At 37.6% G+C, this 24,311-nt stretch overlaps 4 protein-coding genes and 1 pseudogene across 4 annotated transcripts; 3 read left to right on the forward strand and 2 right to left on the reverse strand.

Moving 5' to 3' along the window:
- Positions 1 to 7,740: 7,740 nt before the first annotated feature.
- Positions 7,741 to 8,467, reverse strand: LOC146330164 (histone H2A-like). The gene has a single exon (XM_084715657.1). It carries the CDS (start codon positions 8,126 to 8,128, stop codon positions 7,745 to 7,747), a length of 384 nt encoding a protein of 127 aa, XP_084571783.1. The 5' UTR covers positions 8,129 to 8,467; the 3' UTR covers positions 7,741 to 7,744.
- Positions 8,468 to 8,487: 20 nt separating this feature from the next.
- On the forward strand, positions 8,488 to 8,990 carry LOC146330165 (histone H3). The gene has a single exon (XM_084715659.1). The coding sequence runs from the start codon at positions 8,491 to 8,493 to the stop codon at positions 8,899 to 8,901; it is 411 nt and encodes a 136-aa protein (XP_084571785.1). The 5' UTR covers positions 8,488 to 8,490; the 3' UTR covers positions 8,902 to 8,990.
- Positions 8,991 to 12,344: 3,354 nt separating this feature from the next.
- Positions 12,345 to 12,719, forward strand: LOC146330166 (histone H4). Its single transcript, XM_084713299.1, has one exon. The coding sequence runs from the start codon at positions 12,354 to 12,356 to the stop codon at positions 12,663 to 12,665; it is 312 nt and encodes a 103-aa protein (XP_084569425.1). The 5' UTR covers positions 12,345 to 12,353; the 3' UTR covers positions 12,666 to 12,719.
- A 1,580-nt stretch (positions 12,720 to 14,299) lies between these two features.
- On the forward strand, positions 14,300 to 15,770 carry LOC146330167 (histone H1 pseudogene; annotated as a pseudogene).
- A 7,748-nt stretch (positions 15,771 to 23,518) lies between these two features.
- Positions 23,519 to 23,936, reverse strand: LOC146330168 (histone H2B 1/2-like). Its single transcript, XM_084713324.1, has one exon. The coding sequence runs from the start codon at positions 23,934 to 23,936 to the stop codon at positions 23,568 to 23,570; it is 369 nt and encodes a 122-aa protein (XP_084569450.1). The 3' UTR covers positions 23,519 to 23,567.
- Between the last annotated feature and the right edge of the window lie 375 nt (positions 23,937 to 24,311).

Below are 24,311 nucleotides of genomic sequence, written 5' to 3' on the forward strand. Positions count from 1 at the left end.
TCCACCACCAGCTTCTTGGTTTTGAGCTCCCTTTTCAAAACATCCATGCAAAAATAAGCAGGTAAACCTTAACCTATATGGACAAACTCTCCAGACCACCCCCACGGCAAAATTTCTTGGCGTAACATTTCAAGAAAATATGCAGTGGACAGCACACGTGGCTGCAATTGGAAAGAGAGCCAATCCTGAAACAGCTGTGCGGGTGTATCAGTCATACATCAGACCACTGTTTGAATACACAGTGCCTGCCTGGTGCAATGTAAGGACAACACAACTCACAAAACTCCAGGTTATCCAAAATATTGCCATAAAAATGTGCTACAGACTACCCAGATATACAAGCAATAAATAAACCCACAAACTATCCGGCCTCATGACCCTGCAGGAAAGAAATTATCATCCTGGGAAAAAATATATATACAAAGAGCTGAAAACAGTCCATCATTGCAACAGACCATATAGGAGGAAAAGACTGACCCGTCAAGATACCTCTGCAGCACTCCACTGTCTGTCTTACTGAAATACTGACAAAGTACCCTGACACCATTACACATAAAGGACAACAATTTTTAGGGTTCTTATTGTAATTTTTTTTATTTCATTTCTTATACTTTTTGTTATTTTTAATCATGGGGCAGCTATGATGTGCTTTTATTCTTTGTACCACTTTTTTAAACTCAAGAAAAAGAGGGCGAAAATAAAAATAAAAAAGAAGAAAGTATAAAAAGAGAAAAAAAAGAGAGAGAGATTTGAAATGTATGATTATGGTGAGTGAGGTGAGGTGATGGTGAACTAATGGTGAACTTGGTAACCTCTTCTTTCCACCCCATTCCCCAGCCCGGACCAACTCTGATTGGAAAACAAGGACTGAAGAGGACTGCCAGTCCTGAGCTGTCCCTACAGGAACCAGCCTATATCTATCTACATAGAGAGTACTGCCTATTGAAAGTCAAAACAGTAACGATGAGAGGACAAGGTAAGGGAGGAACAGTCTATTTCTTCGTCATTACAGTCCAATGGTCCTTTTAACAGCCACACGTCCTGTCCTTAAAGAGCTAAAATTTATCTTAGAAGTGTGTTGTTGCCTTTTATCGTTGTATAATGATTACCAAGTGGTCACTGTATTATCCAAATAAAGTTTTACAAAAAGCTCCAACAGAGCCGTCACTGCAGTCTTGTGTTCATGATTCTCTCGATGGGATAGTTCTATGGAGAACCTTCCTCTCCCACAGTGTTGTTCTTTATGCCACACTTGTACCTTTAATTTATTGGAAAATCAGAATTAGCTGTTGGTTTTGTCAGTGTCAGGATGTTGTTAAAATAATAACTAAGGCTGAAGGGCAGGGTGGTGGAAAAGTAAGTCATGCAGTGTTTTACGTTTACTGGAGAACAAAGCTGTGTTAAGCCCTGACAAAACAGCAAAACAAAACAGAAACAGAGCTCCATTGAACACCTTATATCACTGCATCGACCTTTTAGTATGCAGTAACTGATTGGGTAACGCTTGTGGCACACCCAACAAATGAGAGGAAAGATGTCTTTAATCCCGTTGCACACAATTGCGCACTGTTTTGAGGAATTGTGCTGTTCAATCTGAAAAACATAGCAAAATGGTGCACAATCTTTTCAGATTGAATGTGCCCCGAGTAACAGTTGAGGGAGCTGTCCAGGGTGGTGTGCACTTGCATTCTTGTATTAATTATTATTTCATATATATTTTTTAATGTTTTGTGGGTTATTACATAGCAATATTATCTTGCAGTGTTGCCCCCTCTATTGCAAAACACTACCTGAGTCAGGGATGTATGTATGTATGTATATTACATTTTACATATAAACTTACACAACAGTTCCAATGGAACTGAATGCATTTTATGTAGGCTTGTTCTACATATAATTTTTAAAGATCAATATCTCAAAACCACTCAGAATACAGACTGAACTTGTTGAACTCCTGCTCATTCTAGTCCATTAAAATCATCACATGTGTGAGCGAGTTCTGAAGATGAAGATGAAGCAATAGGAGAAGATATCCGGTTTAGATCAGTATTTATTCCAGCAATCAAAGTTCAGTAGAGCTCTGGGTCGAGATCTTCTATTCCCTGACAGCAACAGAGTATTTGTCAGTTCACGAAGTCTGACTGCCTATTCTATCCTGACCCAGTTGTTTTATACTATACAGAGACAAACTAGAGAATGTAGGTGGCTCTCTCTTCCGATTGGCTGTTGGCCCGCTCAGCAACAGTGTGCACGCGCCTCATTCAGCTGTGTTGGCGCCCTGTTTCGAGGAAGTCAAGTTGGAAACATATGCACAAACAGCTCCTGTCTGATATCCTCTCACCTACGTCTGACCCCCAAATGACAGACATATTTTTCTTGTGTGGTTTTAACACAGTTCCTATTTTTACCTGTTAAAGCAGTACATTTTGTGCTTACATCCTGTCGTTCAGCTCGGTGTACGTGACTTTCTGCAAATTGCCTGCAACTGCTACACTTTGCCCTGCTTAGCATGATTATTCATAATGCAATATTGTAGATATTGAATAGCACACTCATAACTGTCTCAAAACTGTAATCAATGTATCAATGTATAAAAGCTGTAAATATATATATATATATATATATATATATATATATATATTAAAGGAACATGTATTCACAAACTTTAAAATTCCAATGGGGTGCCTTAATGTTGAGAAGCTAATCCTTCCTCTTCCACTGTTTGTATCTGTATCTAATATGTGTTACATTTAATTTACAGCTTGTCCTCATAAATCAGAAGTATTCCCTTTTTATTTAATGATAACACATAGACTGCTTATGGTGGAAACGAGCTGTGATCTATTTCAACCTAACTCAGACTGTCACTATGGTCTTACTCTAAATGAGGCCATCCTTGTTACCTATCCTCCAGACATAATAACAACAAAGTCATGTGACTGATCTTAAAAAGGCTTGGCTCACCATCTATAAGAGCATCTGTGTGATCCTGCCTCCTCAAAGACCAGTAAGTATTATAGTAGGCCTGTGTTCAGTTCAGTTGAGCTAAGTACCTTCCCTTCACCCTATTTTATTCATCATTCCTTTCCTTTGCTCTCCTCTCTTGAACTTCACACCTCTCCTTGTTTTTATACAGTATTCTGCATTTAGTACTTTCACTTTTAATACTTCAGTCTCTAACTGGCGGACCGCAGTCCGAGTCCGGACCTAGACGCCGTCCTATACGGACCCGGCCCAAAACCAATAAATTATTAAGAGATTTTAAATTTTGACGGGACGCTTCTATTTTAACTGGCGCAACTTTTGTAGTCTTTCCGGAAACACACAGACCAACTGCAGAGAAGCTGCGTGTGGAGGAGACTGTTGTTAATGACGGAGTTTATTAACATGATGGTTAATGACATCGACACCAACCAGATGCACTTATATAAAATTAAACAACTGTATAAGGACGTAAAACAGGAGAGTCTGTGTTTGTCTGTGAGAAACCTTCAGACCTTCTCACAGCAAAGTGAACAGGTGAGGGAGGAGAGAAGGGCAGACTGATCACTAATCAATCACTGATACCGTCGTCCTCTCGGACTGATTAAAAAATAAAAATGACAAAATTGACGACAAACCAAACCTGGATGTCCACACAAATAAAGTCTTTGTGTGACACACTGCAGAGTGAAACATCGTGCTGTTTACAGACAGTCTGCTGTCTGTAGTTTGACAGAGAGACAGAGAGGGTCGTGTCTAGAAGGGAACCCTAGACCTGCGAAAGCTCGCGCGAGTTTGATTATTTTTCTAGAAATAATGAACACAAATCTCGCGAGAGCAAATAAAGAGTTACCTTCTAGACACGAGCGAAAAAGGTGCGCAGCTCCAAAAATAGAAACAAAAATAAAACACTATTCACTGATCCACAGAGAGTCACTGAAACACTGATCACTGACCTGCTGTGATGGAAAAATACTCAGATTCTCTAAGTAAAAACACTAATACCACAATGTAAAAATACCTCATTACAATTAAAAAATCTTGCATGTTATTGTTTCCTTTTTGAAAAATCAACATTTTTATTGCTGTTGTTGTACCTTAATAGTATTCTTATCGTTATTTTTTGATGACTAAATGCAGACCTGAAAACTCATAAGAGTAGGAAAAAGTTGAATTGTTGGTAAACCAGTCCTCTGTCCTCTGTCCCCTGTCCTCTGGGGGTCTGGGAGCGTCTGTCCTGCTCCAGAACAAACATGTTGTGATTTTAACATGTTAACAAAACATTCTGGTGACTGTTTCAGTTAAGAGTTAGTAACATCTTCTGTTTGTGGTTTCTGCAGACATTACTACCTCTACTTTTACCTTTGTACTTGTAAAAAAAAAAAGAAAGTAAAGTAAAAACAGTAAAAGTAAATCTACAGTAAAAGTAAAGTTACTTTAGAGTATTTTTACTTTAGTAATTTATAGTTGTTCATTTAATAGACCTGTCTTATCTTCTTTTTTATATTACCATTGTTCTTAAATAAAATAAAAGTAGTGTAATAGAAAAAGATGCAGAACACACGTTGATACAACTACTACACTACTTCAGTAATAATTATATATATATGTATATATATAATTATTACTGAAGTAGTGTGTATATATATATATATATATATATATATATATATATATATATATATATATATATCCTCCTGAGAACCAAGGGAAAAAAGTGTCTTACAATTTCTGTTTTTTTGTGATTTCCTATATATTTGGGCCTAAAAAAACACCTTACAATTTTAATTTTTTTGAATATATTTTTTATTTTAATTTCACAGCATGTCCACTGCAGAGGACAACAGGACGATATCCGTGTGAAAATAGAACTGAATTTAGAAAATTAGAAAAAATGAGCAGATTATATCTTTAGAGTGATATTCACCCAAGAACACATTTCATTTGAACAAATACAATAAATTTCTGTATCATTCTTCTGTTACTGCTTGCAAGGACAAAATGTATGTAATAATTCATTACAATGTAATGTAAAACATGTATTCAGTTCAACAGTGTTGCTGACCCTGTCCACAGCAGTTCATTACTTAGTTCCCGCTGCTAACCAGTGGTGGACAGTAGTGAAGTACATTTACTTGAGTACTGTACTTAAGTACATTTTTTGAGTATCTGTACTTTACTTGAGTATTCTGACTTTCACTCCACTACATTTCAAAGACAAATATTGTACTTTTGACTCCACTACATTTGTAGGAAGGTTGTTGTTACTTTTCGCCTGAGCTTTGAAGTCAGCTGTTGGTGTTTTTTTCTTTTCTAAAATGCAGTTGGTCACATGCTGTGTTCCTCACAAAAGGAAACCAATCACAGAGCTCCTCTCAACTGGAACTGATGTAAAAGCAGAAATACGTCCAGGCGCTCTGTAACAAGAACAAGCAAACTCTCCCTCTTTCATTCAAACAAAAAGCGGTAATGGTGACGGCAGGAGAAAGACAAAATTAAATCTCAAGATTTTATTATAATTATTCATTATTCCAGGTAGCTTTTAAAGTTGGATTGTTTTTATCGGGGTGAAAAATACCACATAATTCATGTATATATACTGCCTCTGAAGACAGAAAGAAATCTCAGTTATTTAACAGACTTGGAGAACTCCTTACAGTTGGCTTCAATCTAATTTTATGATATGATTTTAATACAGTTGCATCAGAAAATGACAATAGCTGTTCTTTTTGGTTTTGATTGTATTTCTATGCTGAAGTTTTTATAGGTGTTTCTATAGGCTTTGTGTAGCAGAGTGGTTCTACAAGCATCAGTGCATCATTAGATGGTTTCAGAGAGTTACAAGGTTCTGTAAATGCATCATGAAAACAATACAGCGTGTATTGATATTAGAAAATGTACTTTGTAATTTGTACTTTTGAATACTTAAGTATTATTAAAAAACATGTACTTCTGAATACTTAAGTATTTTTAAAACCGAGTACTCTAGTACTTTAACTCAAGTAAAATTTTGGCTGAGCACTTGTAGTTGAGTAATATTTGACCAGGAGTATCTATACTTTGACTCAAGTACTGGGGTTGAGTACTTTGTCCACCACTGCTGCTAACGGCTCAGATTTCTCAGGCTGTTTTTATTTCCAAAACATTTTGACTCTTGATTTCTTGGGCAGTAGTATTCAGTGACACTCCTGTAGTTTGGAGCTGTCTTTGATTTGTAAAAGCTGCCAGATCTTCAAAGATTTTGTCATCTATGTACTGTGAAAAGTACTGGATTGGATTCCAGTATTCACGGATTTTGGGGTCATCTTGATTGGCAGGAAGCCCAGGTAGCACAGGTGTGAATCTGTTATGATGGATGGAAAAAAACACAAATAAATAAAAGTTAATAAAAGGAGTAGCAGTTAATTTGTTTCACATCCATTTGGATTAATGCAGTAATTTCAGTGTCATGGATGTGATATGACTCCCTATTGACCATCTTTATAAGCATATTTTTAGATAACTTGCATATTTTAACAGCATTTACACATAGCACAATACAATAATCTAACATGGTAGTAAAATTTAATACATTAGCCTGAAACTAAATAAAACATACAAGTTATTCCTGGTCCACAGAGCACGACGACTTTCCTGCTCCTTCTCTGCCTCTGACTGTCTCAGATTCTCCTGCATCTTCTTCCTCTCCTTCTCCATCATCATCTTCTCCTATCACAGGCTGATACTCATCCTCCTCATCCTTTTCCTCATCTGAAAGCTCCAAATCTGAATCTCCCTCTACTATCCAGTATAGAATCCTCTCTGCTTCACTTCTTTCTCCTACAACAATGTGCAGTCATTAAATACATTAAAATGGTCCTGGTGTCCACTACAGTTGACATTCATTAAATGACTGTTATTTCAAAACAGAAATAATGAAACTGTTTTCAGCTGTAAAAATATTGTTATTAACATATTTATGAACAAGAATATATATAATTATCATGGTAAAAATAGCAATAAATAAAGAATATTTGACTTACCTCTCCTCTTTCCATAAAATGTGCTTGTTGGTATGGCGGCCATCTTCATAGAGGAAGAAAGTAAAGTTCCCAGCATGCAATCCCACAACATGACACATCACTGGAAAGCCCAGGATGTCCTCTAAAGAACACTATAGGGGTTGGTAGGGTAACTTCAAATAGTTAAGGAAGATGCAGGTGAACAGAATGTCCATTATAAAGGACATAAATGAATGGGCCGGGTCTCAGGAGGATATATATATATATATATATATATATATATATATATATATATATATATATATATATATATATATATATATATATATATATATATATACACACACACATACACAATGATGTTCCAGACCTTTGCTTTAGGAAAATCTCTAACTGGACCTCTATGAATTTTAGTTGAATACCCCTGCTTTAGTGCTTTTCCTGATTATACTTACATAACTTTACTTAAATACATATATTTACACAATGCATTTTTATTTATTGGTTTCAGCTCCCCGACAAAGGAACTGACCCCTCCCAGAGTTCCCTTGACTTCACTGCTGCCATTACTGATACAATAACAGGCTTTAAATTACACTTAACAGTTACATGCCGATAATCTTAGGTGGAAAAGTTTTCAAATACATAAATTATGCAACATTGTGTATGTTGAATAAACACAAGAAACAGCTCTTTATCAGTGAGTGTTTGGCTCTTAAAAGAGCCTTTTTGGGGGCTGTTTTCCAGCAGGTGCTGTACTTTTACTTCTTACCGGCCTTCTCAGTTTTCTTGGGCAGCAGAACAGACTGAATGTTGGGCAGCACGCCGCCCTGAGCGATGGTCACTTTGCCCAGGAGTTTGTTGAGCTCCTCGTCGTTGCGGACAGCCAGCTGCAGGTGACGGGGGATGATACGAGTCTTCTTGTTGTCGCGGGCAGCGTTTCCAGCCAACTCCAGGATCTCAGCGGTCAGATACTCCAGCACAGCTGCCAGATAGACGGGGGCGCCGGCACCCACACGCTCCGCATAGTTACCCTTCCTCAACAGTCTGTGAACACGGCCGACTGGGAACTGGAGCCCAGCACGGGAGGAGCGGGTCTTTGCCTTAGCTCTGGCTTTTCCGGTTGTCTTGCCTCTTCCACTCATTTTTTAGATCCTTTCAAGTATCACGACTCAAAGAAACTGATGTTCTGACAGCAACAATCCTCCTTTTATGTCCGCGGAGCGCGCGACGGTTTTCGGAAGACCAACCAGAAAAGAGGCTCCAGCAGCGGTTGACTGCTCTGAGTTTGGCGGCCTTTTTGAACAGATTTCTCGCCAATCAGCAGCGGAGATTTGGGCGGTGGGTTGCACCTCCAGGCGGTGCTAAGCTCCAAGAGAAGCCCCTTACCAATCAGGAGGCGGAGGACGCGTTCAGCGTCACTGATTTGCAGCCGGTCCCACAGTTTAAGAGCGGCGTGTATCCTCTCTTCGCTACACTTTTCTCCAAGTCAGAGAAAGAAAGTACAATGGCAAGAACCAAGCAGACAGCTCGCAAATCTACCGGAGGCAAAGCCCCCAGAAAGCAGCTGGCCACCAAGGCTGCTCGTAAGAGCGCCCCGGCTACCGGCGGCGTCAAGAAGCCTCATCGTTACAGGCCCGGTACCGTGGCTCTGAGAGAGATCCGTCGCTACCAGAAATCCACCGAGCTGCTCATCCGCAAGCTGCCTTTCCAGCGCCTGGTCAGAGAGATCGCTCAGGATTTCAAGACCGACCTGCGTTTCCAGAGCTCCGCTGTCATGGCTCTGCAGGAGGCCAGCGAGGCTTACCTGGTCGGTCTCTTTGAGGACACCAACCTGTGCGCCATCCACGCCAAGAGAGTCACCATCATGCCCAAAGACATCCAGCTGGCTCGTCGTATCCGCGGAGAGAGAGCTTAAACTGTCTGCTGCACCACGAACCACAACGGCTCTTTTAAGAGCCACCTCACTCTCACTAAAGAGCTTCATCCTTTACTGTTCATCTTTGACCTGTTTAGTACTTCATCTGTAGACAGGCTATAATTTAACGTTTCAGCCTGTGGTGTTTTTGCAGAATAATTTAATGGACAAATAACCACAGATACAGAAAAAGGGAGAAAAAAAAACTTTAAATGGCCCTTTGTACTGCATACTTCTAATCTAAAACATTACAAAGAAAACATTTGATGACTGAATATAATTACATATACCTTAGACTTTATTGTAAAACTCAAAGGAGATTTTAAAAAGTGCATAAAGAGTTAATTAACTTTCATGCCTGTCATTGCTGAAACAGTTTTCAATGGAGACATTAAATAATAATAACAAAAAAACACCAGTCCAACAAGTGCTACAGTGCCTTGAGCACCACCTTTCAACACTGATGTGTTAATCACTTTTTTATTGCAGTCCTGATCTGTACTGCATCAGATTTGTTGTACTGTATATTTCTTATAAAGACAACTGGTCATTTGCTGATGTGCCATCTAAAAGTTTACCAACTGAATGTTGTGAGGTTTTACACCACCATGAAAACTGTAAATTGTTTACTTGGTAAAACTAAAGTGTCCTACTTGGTTACTTCTGTCTTTTATAACTAATGTGTCAGAGTGTGGTTTATATTGCATATATTCACACTAATCAGAGGACCTGACCTTTTCTAGTACCTCATTATATACTATAAAAACCCTTTTGCCCCAGTTTGTCAATAAAATGTTCAGAACAAGTGCTTTGGATTTAAGTTTAATGTATTTTAAAGAGGAAATAAAGCGCTCTCCATTGCTTTACTGGAAGATGTTACACTGGTTATTGTATTGACGCAGCTATCTACCCAACATCAAGCCAGGATAGTCCTTATTCATCAATTGTTTGTTCAGTTTTGTATGAAAAAGACATATGTCCAGGTATATTAGCAGCCATACCTTTAAATAATTAAACTTTAAATTTAAAAAGCAGCAGACACATTTGACATGTTATAATAAGTTAAAGATAGAAACAGTAAGACTGTAAGATGGCTGGTGGAGATGTGCAGATGAGGGAGCTGTCCAGGGTACTTGGGCTTATTGACAGATGGCCTTCCAGCTACCGCAAATATATATCCATTTTTATTTGACTTGATTCTAATAATTTGTCTTTTGTTACATAGCACATGTAACTAAGGGGAAATTATATCATCTACACCTTTTCCTTTCAGCTCCTCTGCACTGCTGCACTGCCCCCAGTAATACAAAACCAGGGTAACTTCACTGAACTGAACTGAGTTTTTTTTTTGTTTTGTTTTTTTTTTTCATCAAATTGCTTTTATTAAACTGCAGGAGAAAAGGCAAAATTAGTTGATTCTACATCTGCAGAATGGCTCAAAAGGCTAAAAAAAAAAAAAAAAAAAGAAAAAAGTGCATGTGCAATATATATATATATATAGACACACACATACATATAAAAGGCTCAGGTTGAGTGAATTTTAAGAGGCACCAATATTAAGAGGTATAGTTTTACATAATTTCTGTGTGTTTCAAATGCTATACAAAAGACAAATTATTTGAATAATGTAAAAATAAAAATGAATATACATTTGCAGAAAATGCTGCCTGCACAAGCACCACAGATCGCTCCCTCTTGTTAACTGTTCTCCAACAAACCTTTAACACTGTGATCTCCCATTTCTTTTTGTTTCGTTTTCTTTTTTTTTTTTTTTAACTTAAAGACTGATGCCACTGAGTGACTGTTGGCAGTCATCATCCTCTTTTCCACATTGTATCAAGACAGTTAACTTAAAGTTATGTTCATTGAATAGTTTCCCAGTTTCATGTAAGCTTGAACATAATTAAATGTAAAAATTTAACTGATAATAAAGGGACAGAGGTAATAATCTCATAGAGAGCATTAGAGAGGTTTGATCCTTTATTTCTGTAATAGACTTCCTGCGAGAATTATAGGCTCTTGAATTTTTTTAAGAACAAAAAAAAATTTGCAGTTATTTAACACTTCTTTCTGGGTTGCTCCACGGTACAAGAGGTCTGTTCAAGCCCTTTGTATCATGTTCAGTCTCAATTACAACTTTGTCATGGACTGCTGGAGAAGAAAATGTCCTGTTTTAACTTATCAGCACTGTATAATTACAATTCTGTACAATCAGATAATAGCTGACCTCCTTATAACCTTAGCTGAACCTCAGCACCTTCCTCAGACTTAGACACTTTTATCTGCAAGGCGTTATTACTTTGCACATTAAAGTATTACCTTGGATTTTGTGTGTATGTGTGTTTGTATTTATATACTGAATCAGACAGTCTTAAACATTTGTTTTTTCTTTCTGTCGTTCTCTTCTTTTGGGATCACTGTCATATCCACCACACCAAACAGAATTTATACTTAAAAGTTTTCTTTGGGGTTTGTTGCTGTGGTCATCAAGTACAAACTTATTTGACAGGGGAGCATATGACTTGAAGGAAGAGCTAGCTCCATGGAGGGAACTGAAAACAGAAGAAATCAGTTTTTGATAAATCCAGAATATTCATATTATTATATGAATATTGTTTTTATTATATTGTATATATTCAATAATTCATTGGCTGTCATTTCCAAACTGGTCACATTTCCTTTGAATGTAAAAGTAATAAAATTAACATTTTATATTGTGTATATTTAATGTTAACTCTGAACCAGAAACCTTGTAATCAATTGAAATGATCCTTCCATCTTTAATTTGCCTCTCTGTTGACATTAAGAAGCGTCCATTGTCATGAACACCACATGAATTATTTCTAACTGTTGCATGTGTAAATGCTCTGATGATAGATACACTGATGGGAGATGTCTTTTTTGGTAGGGTGAAGCGGTGCTTTGAGAAATCTTTAAAGGGATTTATTTAATAATTTATTTAATATGGAACTTTCAGCAGTTTGGCTGTTCCTAATAGAAAACCTTACAGGTCAGCACAACTCAAAGTACTCATTTTAAATATACTATAACGTGTAATGTTTAATTGTATTCTAATACATATTGTTGTGTGCATATAAAGTGCCTAAAACCTGTATTTTCTGGGTCGCGTGGAGAAAGTTGGACACTTTGGTTGGTGGCAGAGTTTGCTGATTTATAGTCATATCTTGGCTGTTTTTTAATAGCCTGGACTTCGAGACTGAGTGAGGTGAGTATTGACAGATTCAATCGTGGTGGCCGGGAACAGTTTTCACTCTCAGTTGTTAAAAATGTAGGCATGACCACTGAGGTACCGCCCAGTGAAGCACGCGCCTTCTGTCTTCTATTACGTCCGCGGATAAGATTTAAGAACGGATGACGTCGGGTTTAGTCTTAGCTGTTCTGTTTTTTCCGACATACTCGATTTCAGTCAGTTACAGAAAACAATCAGCAGTATGAGTGGACGAGGTAAGGGAGGAAAAGGACTCGGGAAAGGAGGCGCCAAGCGTCACCGTAAAGTTCTCCGTGATAACATCCAGGGAATCACCAAACCCGCGATTCGGCGTCTGGCTCGCCGTGGCGGAGTGAAGCGCATCTCTGGTCTGATTTACGAGGAGACCCGCGGTGTGTTGAAGGTTTTCTTGGAGAACGTGATCCGTGATGCTGTTACTTACACCGAACACGCTAAGAGAAAGACCGTGACCGCCATGGACGTGGTGTATGCTCTGAAGAGACAGGGACGCACTCTGTACGGCTTTGGTGGTTAAACCGTTTATTCTGCCTGGTGTTAAATAAAAAAAGGTCCTTTTAAGGGCCACCCACTCATTCATTAAAGAGCTGAATTTCTAACTGCATATGAAGGGTTATAAATTTATGAGAAATGGTGTACATGTGTAGCTAAGAATTTCTATCTAGTGATTAGAAATTGGAAAAAATCAATTTATTACCCGGTTGCAAATTGCAAGGGACTTTAGAGTTTAAAGATGCATGTTAATTTAGTTTGACTGAGATAGATAAAGTTTGTAGAATATAACCTGTATATTAAATCTACAAAGAGTTGGAGAGTCAGTCTGTTATAATCAATGTTGTGTATTTGTCGTCTTGAATCTCTCAACTAGTCTGAAAGGTCTTGTGTGTGACGTCCTAACTATTGAATTCATTTCTTCAAAAGGCTTCCTTGTTCATAGGCTGTCTTCTAATCTAACCTGCCAGTCAAACACGTTACTCATTAATGGCAGACCCTCTCTATATAACTTGTGGTGTTGTCATGTAAGCGAGAGTGAAACTCTACGTCGGATCACGCAAGACACAGCAGGTACCCTGTACATTTTATACTGTTTGAGGATAGTTTGAGCTCCTCTATCCTGGAGAGCTTTTCTCCGTTAGTGTTTTGTTTCAATATAACACAGGGATTCCTCTGGTCAGGACTGTCTGACACATTTTTGCTTTTTCACTGATATTTCGTTGAAATGTATATTTCATATTGTCATTATTTCATCAATGTCTGAATACCCGCAACTGTTAAAAATGAATTACAAATGTAAAGAACAAGACGGTAAATTGCTGCTGAGGTGCTTTTGCATGGATGGTTTGATGCATTTTTTTTTTTTTGTTGCTGTGCAGATGTGTTTGGACCTGTCTATATAACAGATTTTAGCATGAAAGACTTTATTGTTTGTCTAATGATTGATACTTGCTTGGGAAACTTTTTTAATAAAGCAGAGATTTACATTTAAAGCCTTGTTTGTATGTTTTTAAGTTGTTGGTAGTTTTTAGACCAAAAGATCAAAAGAAAAAAAAAGACAACTGAGGCGTTTACTGGCTATGGGAATTCCATGGCACTCTCCCTTTTCACAACAGTCATACTGATAAGAAATTGTAGGATAAACACAGGATATACCAATTAAGGTGTCATTCTCTTTAGTGTAGCAGTGCCTCTTCATTGAGGCAGCATGTGCAATATCAGCAACTTAACTATTTCACCTGAAAGGATGTATTGTAGAATGGCCGATGAGTCTATAATTTTCAGAATTAGCGCCATCAGTGATGCTGCTGGAGGTAAATTTTCATCAAAAAACGACCTGATAAAGCCCAAGTTAAATCAGGGGAACAAACAACCAAATGACTTGATCTTACTTTCGTTTACTAACTATTATTATTAATAAAAAACTAGTCGTCAGTAGAAAGAAACAGACAGTAAGTAGAAGAGGAAGTCAGGCACCATAAGCCTCAGCCATCGTCAGTGTGTTTGTTGCTGCTGGAGGGAATTTTTCATCAAAAAACGACCTCATAAAGCCCAAGATTAAATCAGGGTAAAAACAACAAACAAACAAACAAAGTACTTGATCTTACTTTCGTTTACTAACTATTATTATTAATAAAAAAAAGACAACTAGTCGTCAGTAGAACAAAACAGACACAGTAAGCAGCTCTGACAGGAAGTCAGCCACCATAAGCCTCAGCCATCGTCAGTGTGTTTGCTGCTACCAGAATAACTTCAGTTTATTACAAATTGATCATCAAAAGATGGTTGTTTTTTCTTTCAGTCCATGAACAAACACGCGGACCAGCTGGAAAGCTGCTTTTGATGGAGCTCTGAAGCATTTTCGAGCATTTTAGGACAAACATAAGTGGCAAAAGTCGCTCAGCAGTGCTGGACGCGACGGTGAATGTGTGAGTTTTTGAGGTTCTCCAAACAAAATGCAGAAAACATCAGAGACCCACATGACTTCAATATGAAGAGAAACATGTCTGCTATCAGGGTCTTCGCTGTCAGCCTTCAGCACTTCTCTCACATATAGTTTTGACTCTTTTATCGATGAAGAGAAAACACAAGTGACCCGACATTCAGACCGCACAGGGGAGTAACTGACTGGATTGAGTCTCCACGGTTCTCATGTTGCGTTTAAGTACAGCCTCCTGCTCTGTACATTTTTACAGTTCAGTCAGACGCTCGTATTGTCCAGTGTTGGAACAGAACACCAAGAGAAAATGGCAGAAGTAGCTCCAGCTCCGGCTCCAGCTCCCGCTCCGGCTAAAGCAGCCAAGAAGAAGGCAACCAAACCGAGGAAGGCTGGTCCCAGCGTCAGCGAGCTCCTCGTCAAAGCTGTGGCCGCATCTAAGGAGCGGGGCGGCGTGTCCGCGGCCTCCCTCAAGAAGACCCTGGCTGTCGGAGGCTATGATGTGGAGAAAAACAAGGCTCGCGTCAAGATGGCCATCAAGAAGTTGGTCGCCAAGGGGATTCTGGTCCAGACCAAAGGGACTGGGGCCTCCGGCTCTTTCAAGATGAGCAAGAAGGTGGCAGAGCCCAAAAAGGCTAAGAAGCCTGTCAAGAAAGCCGCTGTCAAAGTCAAGAAGGCCGCGGTCAAGAAAACTGCGTCTCCTAAAAAGACCAAACCGACAAAGAAGCCAGCAAGCGCTAAGAAGCCCACCAAGGCAAAGAAGCCCGCCAAGGCCAAGAAATCACCCAAGAGCCCTAAGAAGGTTGGCAAGGTCCCCAAGAAAGCTGTCAAGAAGCCCGCAGTCAAGAAAGCTCCCGCGGCCAAGAAATCCCCCGCAAAGAAAGCGGTCAAGCCTAAAGCCAAGAAGACTGCGCCCAAGAAGAAGTGAGCTCTCATCACTTTGAATTAACACCCTGATTCAAAGGCTCTTTTAAGAGCCACCCACAATATCATTAAAGAGCCTGTTCCTGTTTCATATAAATAACAAATTAGGATTTTTAAGGTTCTAAGATGAGGTAAGGAAGTGCAAGAATATTGATGGGTACAGTATTCTCAAATAAAAGTGCAGAGATCGATAAAAAATAGCCAGAATGAGTCCCTTAGAACCATATAAACCAGACTTTCTTAACTAGCGGCTTCTAGGGTTCCTGCTAATCAAACTGGTATGTGACTAATTATGGTAGTGTCTGATTTGAAGCTTCTTTTATTGCCTACTAGTTTTCGACTGTATTCCCTGCTAGTTGCTTATGCCGCCGGCGTTTTGTCGGTCTGTATCAAGCTCTCCTGCTTTTTCCCCTCTGGGTCTCACTACGTCTCCCTCTCTGTCACAAACACAGCAGGTGCTGCGGGCACAGCTTCAGTTTGTGCACCGGCCTCGAACACCACCACTACCCCACTGTCTCTCCTGTCTCCTGTCTCCTGTCTCCTGTCTCCGTGCTTTATGACCGTGGTACTGTCAAAGACAGTGATTGATAGACCTGGTGCGTCAGTACTTCGAGCCTTACATACAGGTGATGGGAATGATGAGCTGATATCAGGTTTTTATTTATAAGAACACAGAGGTGTACTTAATAATAGAATACTAGAATTCTCCACACTCCTCTTGTTCTGTAACATTATAATAAAATATGTTGTTGTGTCATCTTGTTTACAATAAATCAAAGGACATTTTTTTTAGTTGTAACAGAGAGCTCACAGTGAGTGAAAGAGAAGGAACACGTGAATACGGACAGAAGTTTAAAACTTTCTCTGATCGTAAGGTCTGATGTTTATCTGTAATTCTGTGGTGTATAAGAGAAATATATAAACTGCACGGACTCTGAGACAGACAAATATATCCGCATTTTACTTTCATTCCGGCACGTCTGTGTCTATGGAGGACCATTTCTGCCAATATGATGGGAAAAAGATCTACAACGTGAATCTTTCTTAAATAACAACGTGTTATTTCAGTATGATTCAGTATCTCAAAATATTGAGTTAGTATCTTAAAATGATGAAATGATTTTCTAAAAATAATGGCTTATTGACAGACACTAACTCAATATTTGGAAATACGAAATCCTTATTTTGTGATTAGTCATTATTTATCTTTTTAATCTTTTTTTTTTGTGATAAGTGTTGTCAGTAACCATAGAGCATCAGGGGCGGTTTTAGTGATTTGGAGGCCCCAGTAACATAATGTAAATAAGTACATTTATTAAAGTGCTGTACTGAAAAATAAAAATGAGGTCCTTGTACTTTACTTAACTATTTTCAGTTTCTGCTACTTAATACTTCTACTCTACTTTGTAGATTGACATTAACAATGCAAAACATGAACAAGAAATAAAGTATGATGTATCATTCAACTACCCAGCAATATGTTGTATAGGGCAAATTGGCTCTACATTTAGCAGTGTGTTTATGCATTAATTACTATGGTTCAACTATATGTCATTCTCATATTCTCAAATTTAAGTAATTTTACTTTTGATACTTTTGTATTTTTTGTGCAGCCTTCTTCGAACCATATCTAGATACAATATAATCCATGAAAGATCAATTTAATCATCTTATTCATTTACACACACACACACACACACACACACACACACACACACACACACACACACACACACACACACACACACACACAAAATCCAAGGTAATACTTTAATGTGCAAAGTAATAACGCCCTCCCAGATAAAAGTGTCTAAGTCTGAGGAAGGTCAGCTAAGGTTTTCCTCTGCAGGAGGTCAGCTATTATCTGATTGTACAGAATTGTAATAGTGTGCAATATTCATGTTTTTTCAAATCTATATCTTTCATATCTATATCTATTTTTTCATATCTATACTTGTTAATAACAATTTGTATTACTGTCTTAAAATAATTATTTAGTATTTTTAAATACTGAGTTAGTATCTCAAAATAATGAATTATTACTTATTCCTGTAACTCATTATAATGTAATCTATCCCAAAATAAGAATAAATAAATAAAATATTGAATTAATTTCTCAAAATGGTGACTTATATTAATAAGTCATATTTTGAGAAATTTTGAGATACTAGATCAATATTTTGAAAAACTAAATCACAATTTTGACAAAATAAGTCCTTATTTCGAGAGAAATTAATATATATTACATATATACATAAATACAAATTTATTGTATTGTACTGTATGTAGTATGCATTTTAAATTAATCTATCAATAGATATAGCATAGAATAAAAATGAAAAAACAATTAACATACAGGCTTAACATGTATGAGGTTATTGTAACCAGTTTGTGGTGTTTTATTCCACGTTATCAAATAATGACTTCAATCATGACACACTGACAGTCTGGGACTTTCTGTTGGAGAACACATGTAGCCGTCTGTTCTGTGCACACTTTCAAATATGAATACTTTACTCAAATATCCTGCAATGAGCAGTATTACTTTTAATTGACTATCAGGAGGTTTTGACGAACTGGTGTCACCATTTTCTGTGCATGTAATTTTCAGAATGGTCTTACTACGTTACCATCTGCAGTTAAAATCCACCACAGTGGTTTAAATATAATAAAAGTGACCATTTACTAAATAAATAATAAATAATATGCAGAAAAGTAGTCCATATACATGTTGAGAGTCACCAAAATAGCAAACAAATGCAGGCAGGGACATTACCTCAGTGCCCCTCAGGTTACACCAAAATACAACTCTAAGACTCGTTTCAACAAATTATGAAATGTTCAATTAAGAGTATAAAATCTGCCAGTATTAAAACTCAGCATACACAAAGCTGAGTAACTGACCTTTTAGCGCAGTAGGAGCAGGATACTAAGGCGTTAGTACCAAGTTTTTTAATTTCTTGTTTTGCTTGAATAATTAAGGAGGGTTTTTTACTCTCCAGTCCCTCAGTCTTTGTGTGATTTAACTTTGCACCATATGCTTGATCATATAGACTCAAGTAGTTGATTAAAACATAAATTTCTAACTGGTTCTTAATAATGACTGTGAAATCATCAGTGTAAATCGCTTAAACATTACAAGAATTTCCAATACGTGTACCAGAGATGAGAGAATCACAGTTAATTGTTTTATTTAAGGGGCTTATGGCCAAAACATATAAAGCAGTGCTCAGTGGGCAGCCCTGTGTCACTCCTCTTTTTTTCTCTATACTTTCATCTACTATATTATTTAATCTGTATAATATTATTTTAGATAATATGTTGTAGTCTGTATTCATAATATTTTAAATGTCTGTAATTCTTCATATCACTTTCATCACCATTCTTATATAACAAGCATTACATACCTTCATAGAAGAAATCAGCCAGGATATCACTGCGCAGACCTTCATTAAACATGTAGTCACTGTCAGTAAAGAGCTTTTTCCTCTGCTAATTTGTTAGGAATATTACATGTTATTATTCACAACTTATTCTCTGGGTTCTGAGTGTAAAACATTTTACAGTTTACACTTCATACTGTTTTGTATTAAGGCACAAGACACCTTATTATGTACTTTTGAGAAAAAAAATAGACTGCTGATTCCAAAATTTTATTCTGATATTCAGATCCAGCAGCTTCCCAGATTAATTTTCTCTAGAGTTTCTTTATTCTCTTGTTTGTGCTCTGTTGGATTTGTCTGGACTGGACAGACTCCAGAAGTTGGGGACATTTTCTGTTTTAATTATGACATTTCACATAATCCATGAAAAAAAGCAATTGTTGTAAATTATTATTGCTGTGAATTATACCTCTCCTGAGTCTACATGTAAATTGGAGACATACTTGTTGAAAAACTGGTTTTAAGTTGTCATTTAAAAAGCCTACAACAGCATGTCATCATCTTTTTGATGACCAACTTGTCAGATAAAGAAGTTAAAATTCATTGTATGTTTTGTGTATGATTTTGTTCATATGTCCCTTGAAATTAAGACAATTTGTTTCAAATTTAGCCCAAGGTAAGTCCTCTCTTCTATTATTCATATGGTTACAATCTTTACAGAATTTTATTCGTCATTGGTACTCACGTCTTTGACGTTGACAGTAGCATTAATATTCCATCGCTAGGATTGCAGAATGAGATCAATGATTTTCAACTAGGGGTGGGACTCTTTGCCACAAGAGGCAACATTTTTCAATTTAAATGGATTTTGGTATATGACTGAAGCAAATGATAGACACATGCATACATTTAAACAACAAAATATTGTTTATTTTGCATCAGTGTCGAACTTTAAAAATTAAAAAATTAAAAATTAAAAAACTTATTTTATTTATTTATTTAAAAATTATTTAATTTTAATTATTCAAAGTGCAGCATCTGATTATGTTTACTTGCTCTGATTTTGTTGATTAAGTCCTCTTTCCTTGCTCTTTGCGCTTCTACCATGGATACGCAGGCTACGTAGTTAAATTGTTTATTTTCTGTCTCTCTTTATGATCGTGAGTCTGCACGGGGTCTTTTATTTTGAAAATCAACCGGATTCTCCCCTGTTTTCCGTGCCTGACTTCCTGCCCGTGCGACCAGCTCTGTGCCAATTGACTCGCCATCCGTCGAAAATAGACTCGCTGCGTATTCTCCGCGGAGCGGAGCGCCGAGCCGCTTCTGGGTCGCTGCTGAGACGCGCCGCGGCGCTTCTAGTCTAAATTGCAGCACTGACTAGAATGGGAGCTATTTCTCTGCGCGTCGCGGCGCAGCCGCGCTCAGTGTGAATTCGGTGTATATTAGAGGTAGGGGTCAGTGTGATCGGTGGTCCAGGAACTCGTGCACTGACAAAAGTTCCGTGTTGTCTGGAGCGCAAACTGCGATTAAATGCGTTAATTTTTTTGACGCGTTTTTTTTCTCCTAATTAATTAATCGTAATTAATGCATTAAAGTCGCACCCCTAATTTCAACATTTTCTTTTTTTTATGTACATAAATAAGTTTGTGTTTGATCTTGACAGTAACATTATATTCTACTGGTAGGTCTGCATCTCATGAAGCATGTTTGTATAATATACCATGAAACTATATTACTGTAAATCCCATGATATAAATTGACTTTTTTTTCTTTCACTGTTGCCAGGTAGCCTAAGCATGTTAAAGAGATCACCCCAAAAAACAAAAATACATATTTTTCCTATGGTATACATGTAGTTTTGGTGTGAGTTGCTTAGACGTATAATCTACTGGAACTACTTTCTTTTTCCTCTCTCACAGAAAGCAAATAAGTCCTACATGAACCTGCTCACAACAAGCTCTGTTCATTATCTTGGGTAACCATGTCATGATTTTTAGAGAGACAATAGATAAAGAAAGATTTTAAGTGAGTCATCCGAGGATCTGATCTGAGGATGCCTATTTTTTTTAAATCTATTTTAATGTTGTTTATTTTAATGTTTTGCTCTTCTGCCCCCTATGAGATAACATATATAACCACAGAGTCATTGAGAAATTTACATATCTCAAGGAGTATTTATGGGCAAGAAGTAAATATACTTCTATTAGGCCACTATATGGACATTTTTTAAAATTAATTTATTCTTAAATCTTATTTTCTAATGGTATCAGATTTGTTTCATACTTATTGAGATACTCTTTGCTGACTTCAGCATAAATTGTAAAATAAAATATAAATATTGTGAAGATAGATATTGAAGATATTGAAGTAGAAGTGGTGCGATACCTTAGGATGTTTGCCTGATTTTTGCTATAACCCCCTGGAGAAAAGTTCACCAGCTGCCACTGGTCTTAATTCTAGACTTTCTAAATGATGTACAAGGGTTATTAATTGCTTACATTAATTATAACTTTATCATTTTAAATATAAACTGACAGAGGAGTGAAACAAAAGAACGAAAAATAAATTTAACTTAGGCATGACCTCAAGTATCCTCAGACTTGTAGGAGAGTGCCACAAGAAAGAGTAAGTCTCTTTTTCAGATTTTTTTTACATTTTTAAGAAATAAGTATTAATCTCCCTTTTCATTTTCCATTTTGATTTTGCTATTACACCTAAAACAAATTAATAAAACGTAAATATACAGAAACATCAACATGTAAATGAAAATGCTTATGCTTTTCCTTCTCCTTTGTCCACATATATTTTTTGGAGAGTCCTGTGACTCCATAAATCAATATTCATCATTCAAAAATAGATATGTGAAAATTGACATCTTTTTACCAATTTCTTGAAGATGTATGAAGAAAGGCCTGTTGAGTCTATTGTTTCTTTTATATTGCCATATATTTTCTCACTCATCATATTACAGATTTAGTTGAGGGTGGGGCAATACAACTGGACAAAATTGAATTTCACGACATCCATTGAAAGGTTTTGTTCCATCTTAAAGAAAATCATCTGCAGATTAATTCCATATCATTTTTTTCAAATCAATTCAACTTAATTGTCATTATACCCATAGCATTGTCTATTGGTGTAGTACAGTAGATGTCCAGCAGATCAGAGACAGTAAGGTGCAGTAAACCCAGGGTGCAGTAATAGTCACTGCAAAGTATGTTAGTCCAAAATATTGATATCAAAATGATTGTAGTGCTCTCTAGAGTCCGTCATCAGAAATGTGTCCATAGTAGTGATCTGTCGGTCGTGGACGATCCGGATCTTAGAGCCGGCTCTTTGAAGTGAACGACGGGAACCGGCTCTTGATTGGGAGCCGATTTGTTTTTTTTCTCCTCTTTTTTTCTGTTAAAGTCGCACATGATTGGTGGCGTGTGTGTGTCCACACTGAGTAGAAGGGGGAGGGGAGGGGTTATAGACACAACACAGTGAGCTCATAAGCAAGTGGGAGGGAGACAAGAGAGAACATGCGCTACAGACAGAGACAACACGCTTGAAAGGTGAGAAAACACACTCGTTTGAGATGAACTGCGCCTCGCCTGGAAAGTAGACGAGATCAGGCGGCCGCAGCAGGAAGTGGAGACGAAAATCTACAGTCAAGTTGGACAGTTTTCAACAGAGTCAAGAGAGAACAGAGGAAGAGACCACCTGTAGGTTACCTGTAGTCTGCAGACCACGATCATAGCTGAAGAAATAAAGTGCGTTCTTGATCACTGATTGAGGTTAAAATAGAAGAGATCCTCATTCTGATACATGTAACATCTGTTCTTTTATCTGCCTTGTAAAACCAAGTCATATATAAGTCATATATATAATCTTTATTATTATCAGACAAAATATCTGCTTGTTGACAGATTAAAACTTCATTGCACAACAGAAGACTAATATATCCAGTGTTAAATATTACAATTACACAGAAAATTAGTAATTAATATAATATGTGGTGTTTGTTGTCAACATTAAGCACTCTGCTTAATATTGTAGTACCCTCCTCCATGTTGAGTATGTTGAGTGTATAAATAAAGCCATAAAAATAATAAACATTTGATATGATGTATGTTTTTTTTACATTAGTACTTCATTTTACATTATTTTGGGTAATAATGTAATTTGAACAACAAAAAAATCTGAGGAGCCACTTGGGAGCCGAAAGAGCCGGCTCTTTTTAGGGAGCCGAGCCAAAAGAACCAGCTCGCTAAAAAGAGCCGAAATTCCCATCACTACTCTTCAGAAAAGACCATTTCATACGTTACAATATATACAATATAATAGCTCCATTATAGGACTAAGGAGTTCAGCCATTTCTAATACTCATGAAAATACATCCACTTAATCTCCCACTTTGTTGTTGAATTATTTACTAAAAATATTTGTGTACTACTTAACCTGGGGGATTTTAACATAAGTATACCCACAAGCAGACTTCTTTGAAAGTTAATTAGTATATACACAAGGTGATTAACTCAGCTATCATACAGAGAAATACATCAAAATGTGACTGATTGTACTTAACTATGCATTACATTAAGTTGACAATTCATAGTAAGCAGAAACAGAACTCTTTTCGAAGTAGTGTGTGGTCCTGAAAAGGACCTTTGTTTTCTAGAGATTAGCTGTAGCAGGTTTACTTGGAGCTGGTGTACTTGGTCACAGCCTTCGTTCCCTCAGACACGGCGTGCTTGGCCAGCTCACCGGGCAGCAGCAGGCGGACGGCGGTCTGGATCTCCCTGGAGGTGATGGTGGAGCGCTTGTTGTAGTGAGCCAGACGGGAGGCCTCACCGGCGATGCGCTCAAAGATGTCGCTAACAAACGAGTTCATGATGCCCATAGCCTTGGAGGAGATGCCGGTGTCAGGGTGGACCTGCTTCAATACCTTGTACACGTAGATGGCGTAGCTCTCCTTCCTGGGACGCCTCCTCTTCCTGCTGGTCTTGTTAGCTTTAGTGACGGCTTTCTTAGAGCCCTTCTTCGGTGCTTTCGCTATTTCAGGCATATTTACTCCGAGTGTGTGCTCGACACATGACCAACCAGCCGCCTGAACGCTTTATATATTATGTGGCGACGCAAAACCCAATGTGCTGTTGCTTGCACAGGATTGGTTGAGTTGTGCTCGAGACAGGGAGCATGCGCAACAACAGCGCGACCGTTGAACTGTCTGAACACGTCATTAAAGTTCTGAGAGTCATTTGTTGTAATAAGTCGGGACAAAGAGACAATAAAATAAATAAATATTTGACTCTATCTTTTACTGTGTGCTGCAGGTCTGTCTATACCCAATGTTTCACTGTTTGAATGATTTTGTAATATCCTGCTTTACAATCACTGTTGGGAAAGTTACACATGAAGTGTAAATAAATCCCTTTTTACT

Source organism: Lutjanus erythropterus, chromosome 3 (assembly GCF_056507025.1).
Source record: "Lutjanus erythropterus isolate fLutEry1 chromosome 3, fLutEry1.hap2, whole genome shotgun sequence".
Classification (NCBI taxonomy): Eukaryota; Metazoa; Chordata; class Actinopteri; order Lutjaniformes; family Lutjanidae; genus Lutjanus; species Lutjanus erythropterus.

Excerpts from the sequence above, each read along its gene's own strand:
- LOC146330164 (XM_084715657.1), bottom strand. The coding sequence starts at position 8,128 with ATGAGTGGAAGAGGCAAGACAACCGGAAAAGCCAGAGCTAAGGCAAAG.
- LOC146330165 (XM_084715659.1), top strand. The coding sequence starts at position 8,491 with ATGGCAAGAACCAAGCAGACAGCTCGCAAATCTACCGGAGGCAAAGCC.
- LOC146330166 (XM_084713299.1), top strand. The coding sequence starts at position 12,354 with ATGAGTGGACGAGGTAAGGGAGGAAAAGGACTCGGGAAAGGAGGCGCC.
- LOC146330168 (XM_084713324.1), bottom strand. The coding sequence starts at position 23,936 with ATGCCTGAAATAGCGAAAGCACCGAAGAAGGGCTCTAAGAAAGCCGTC.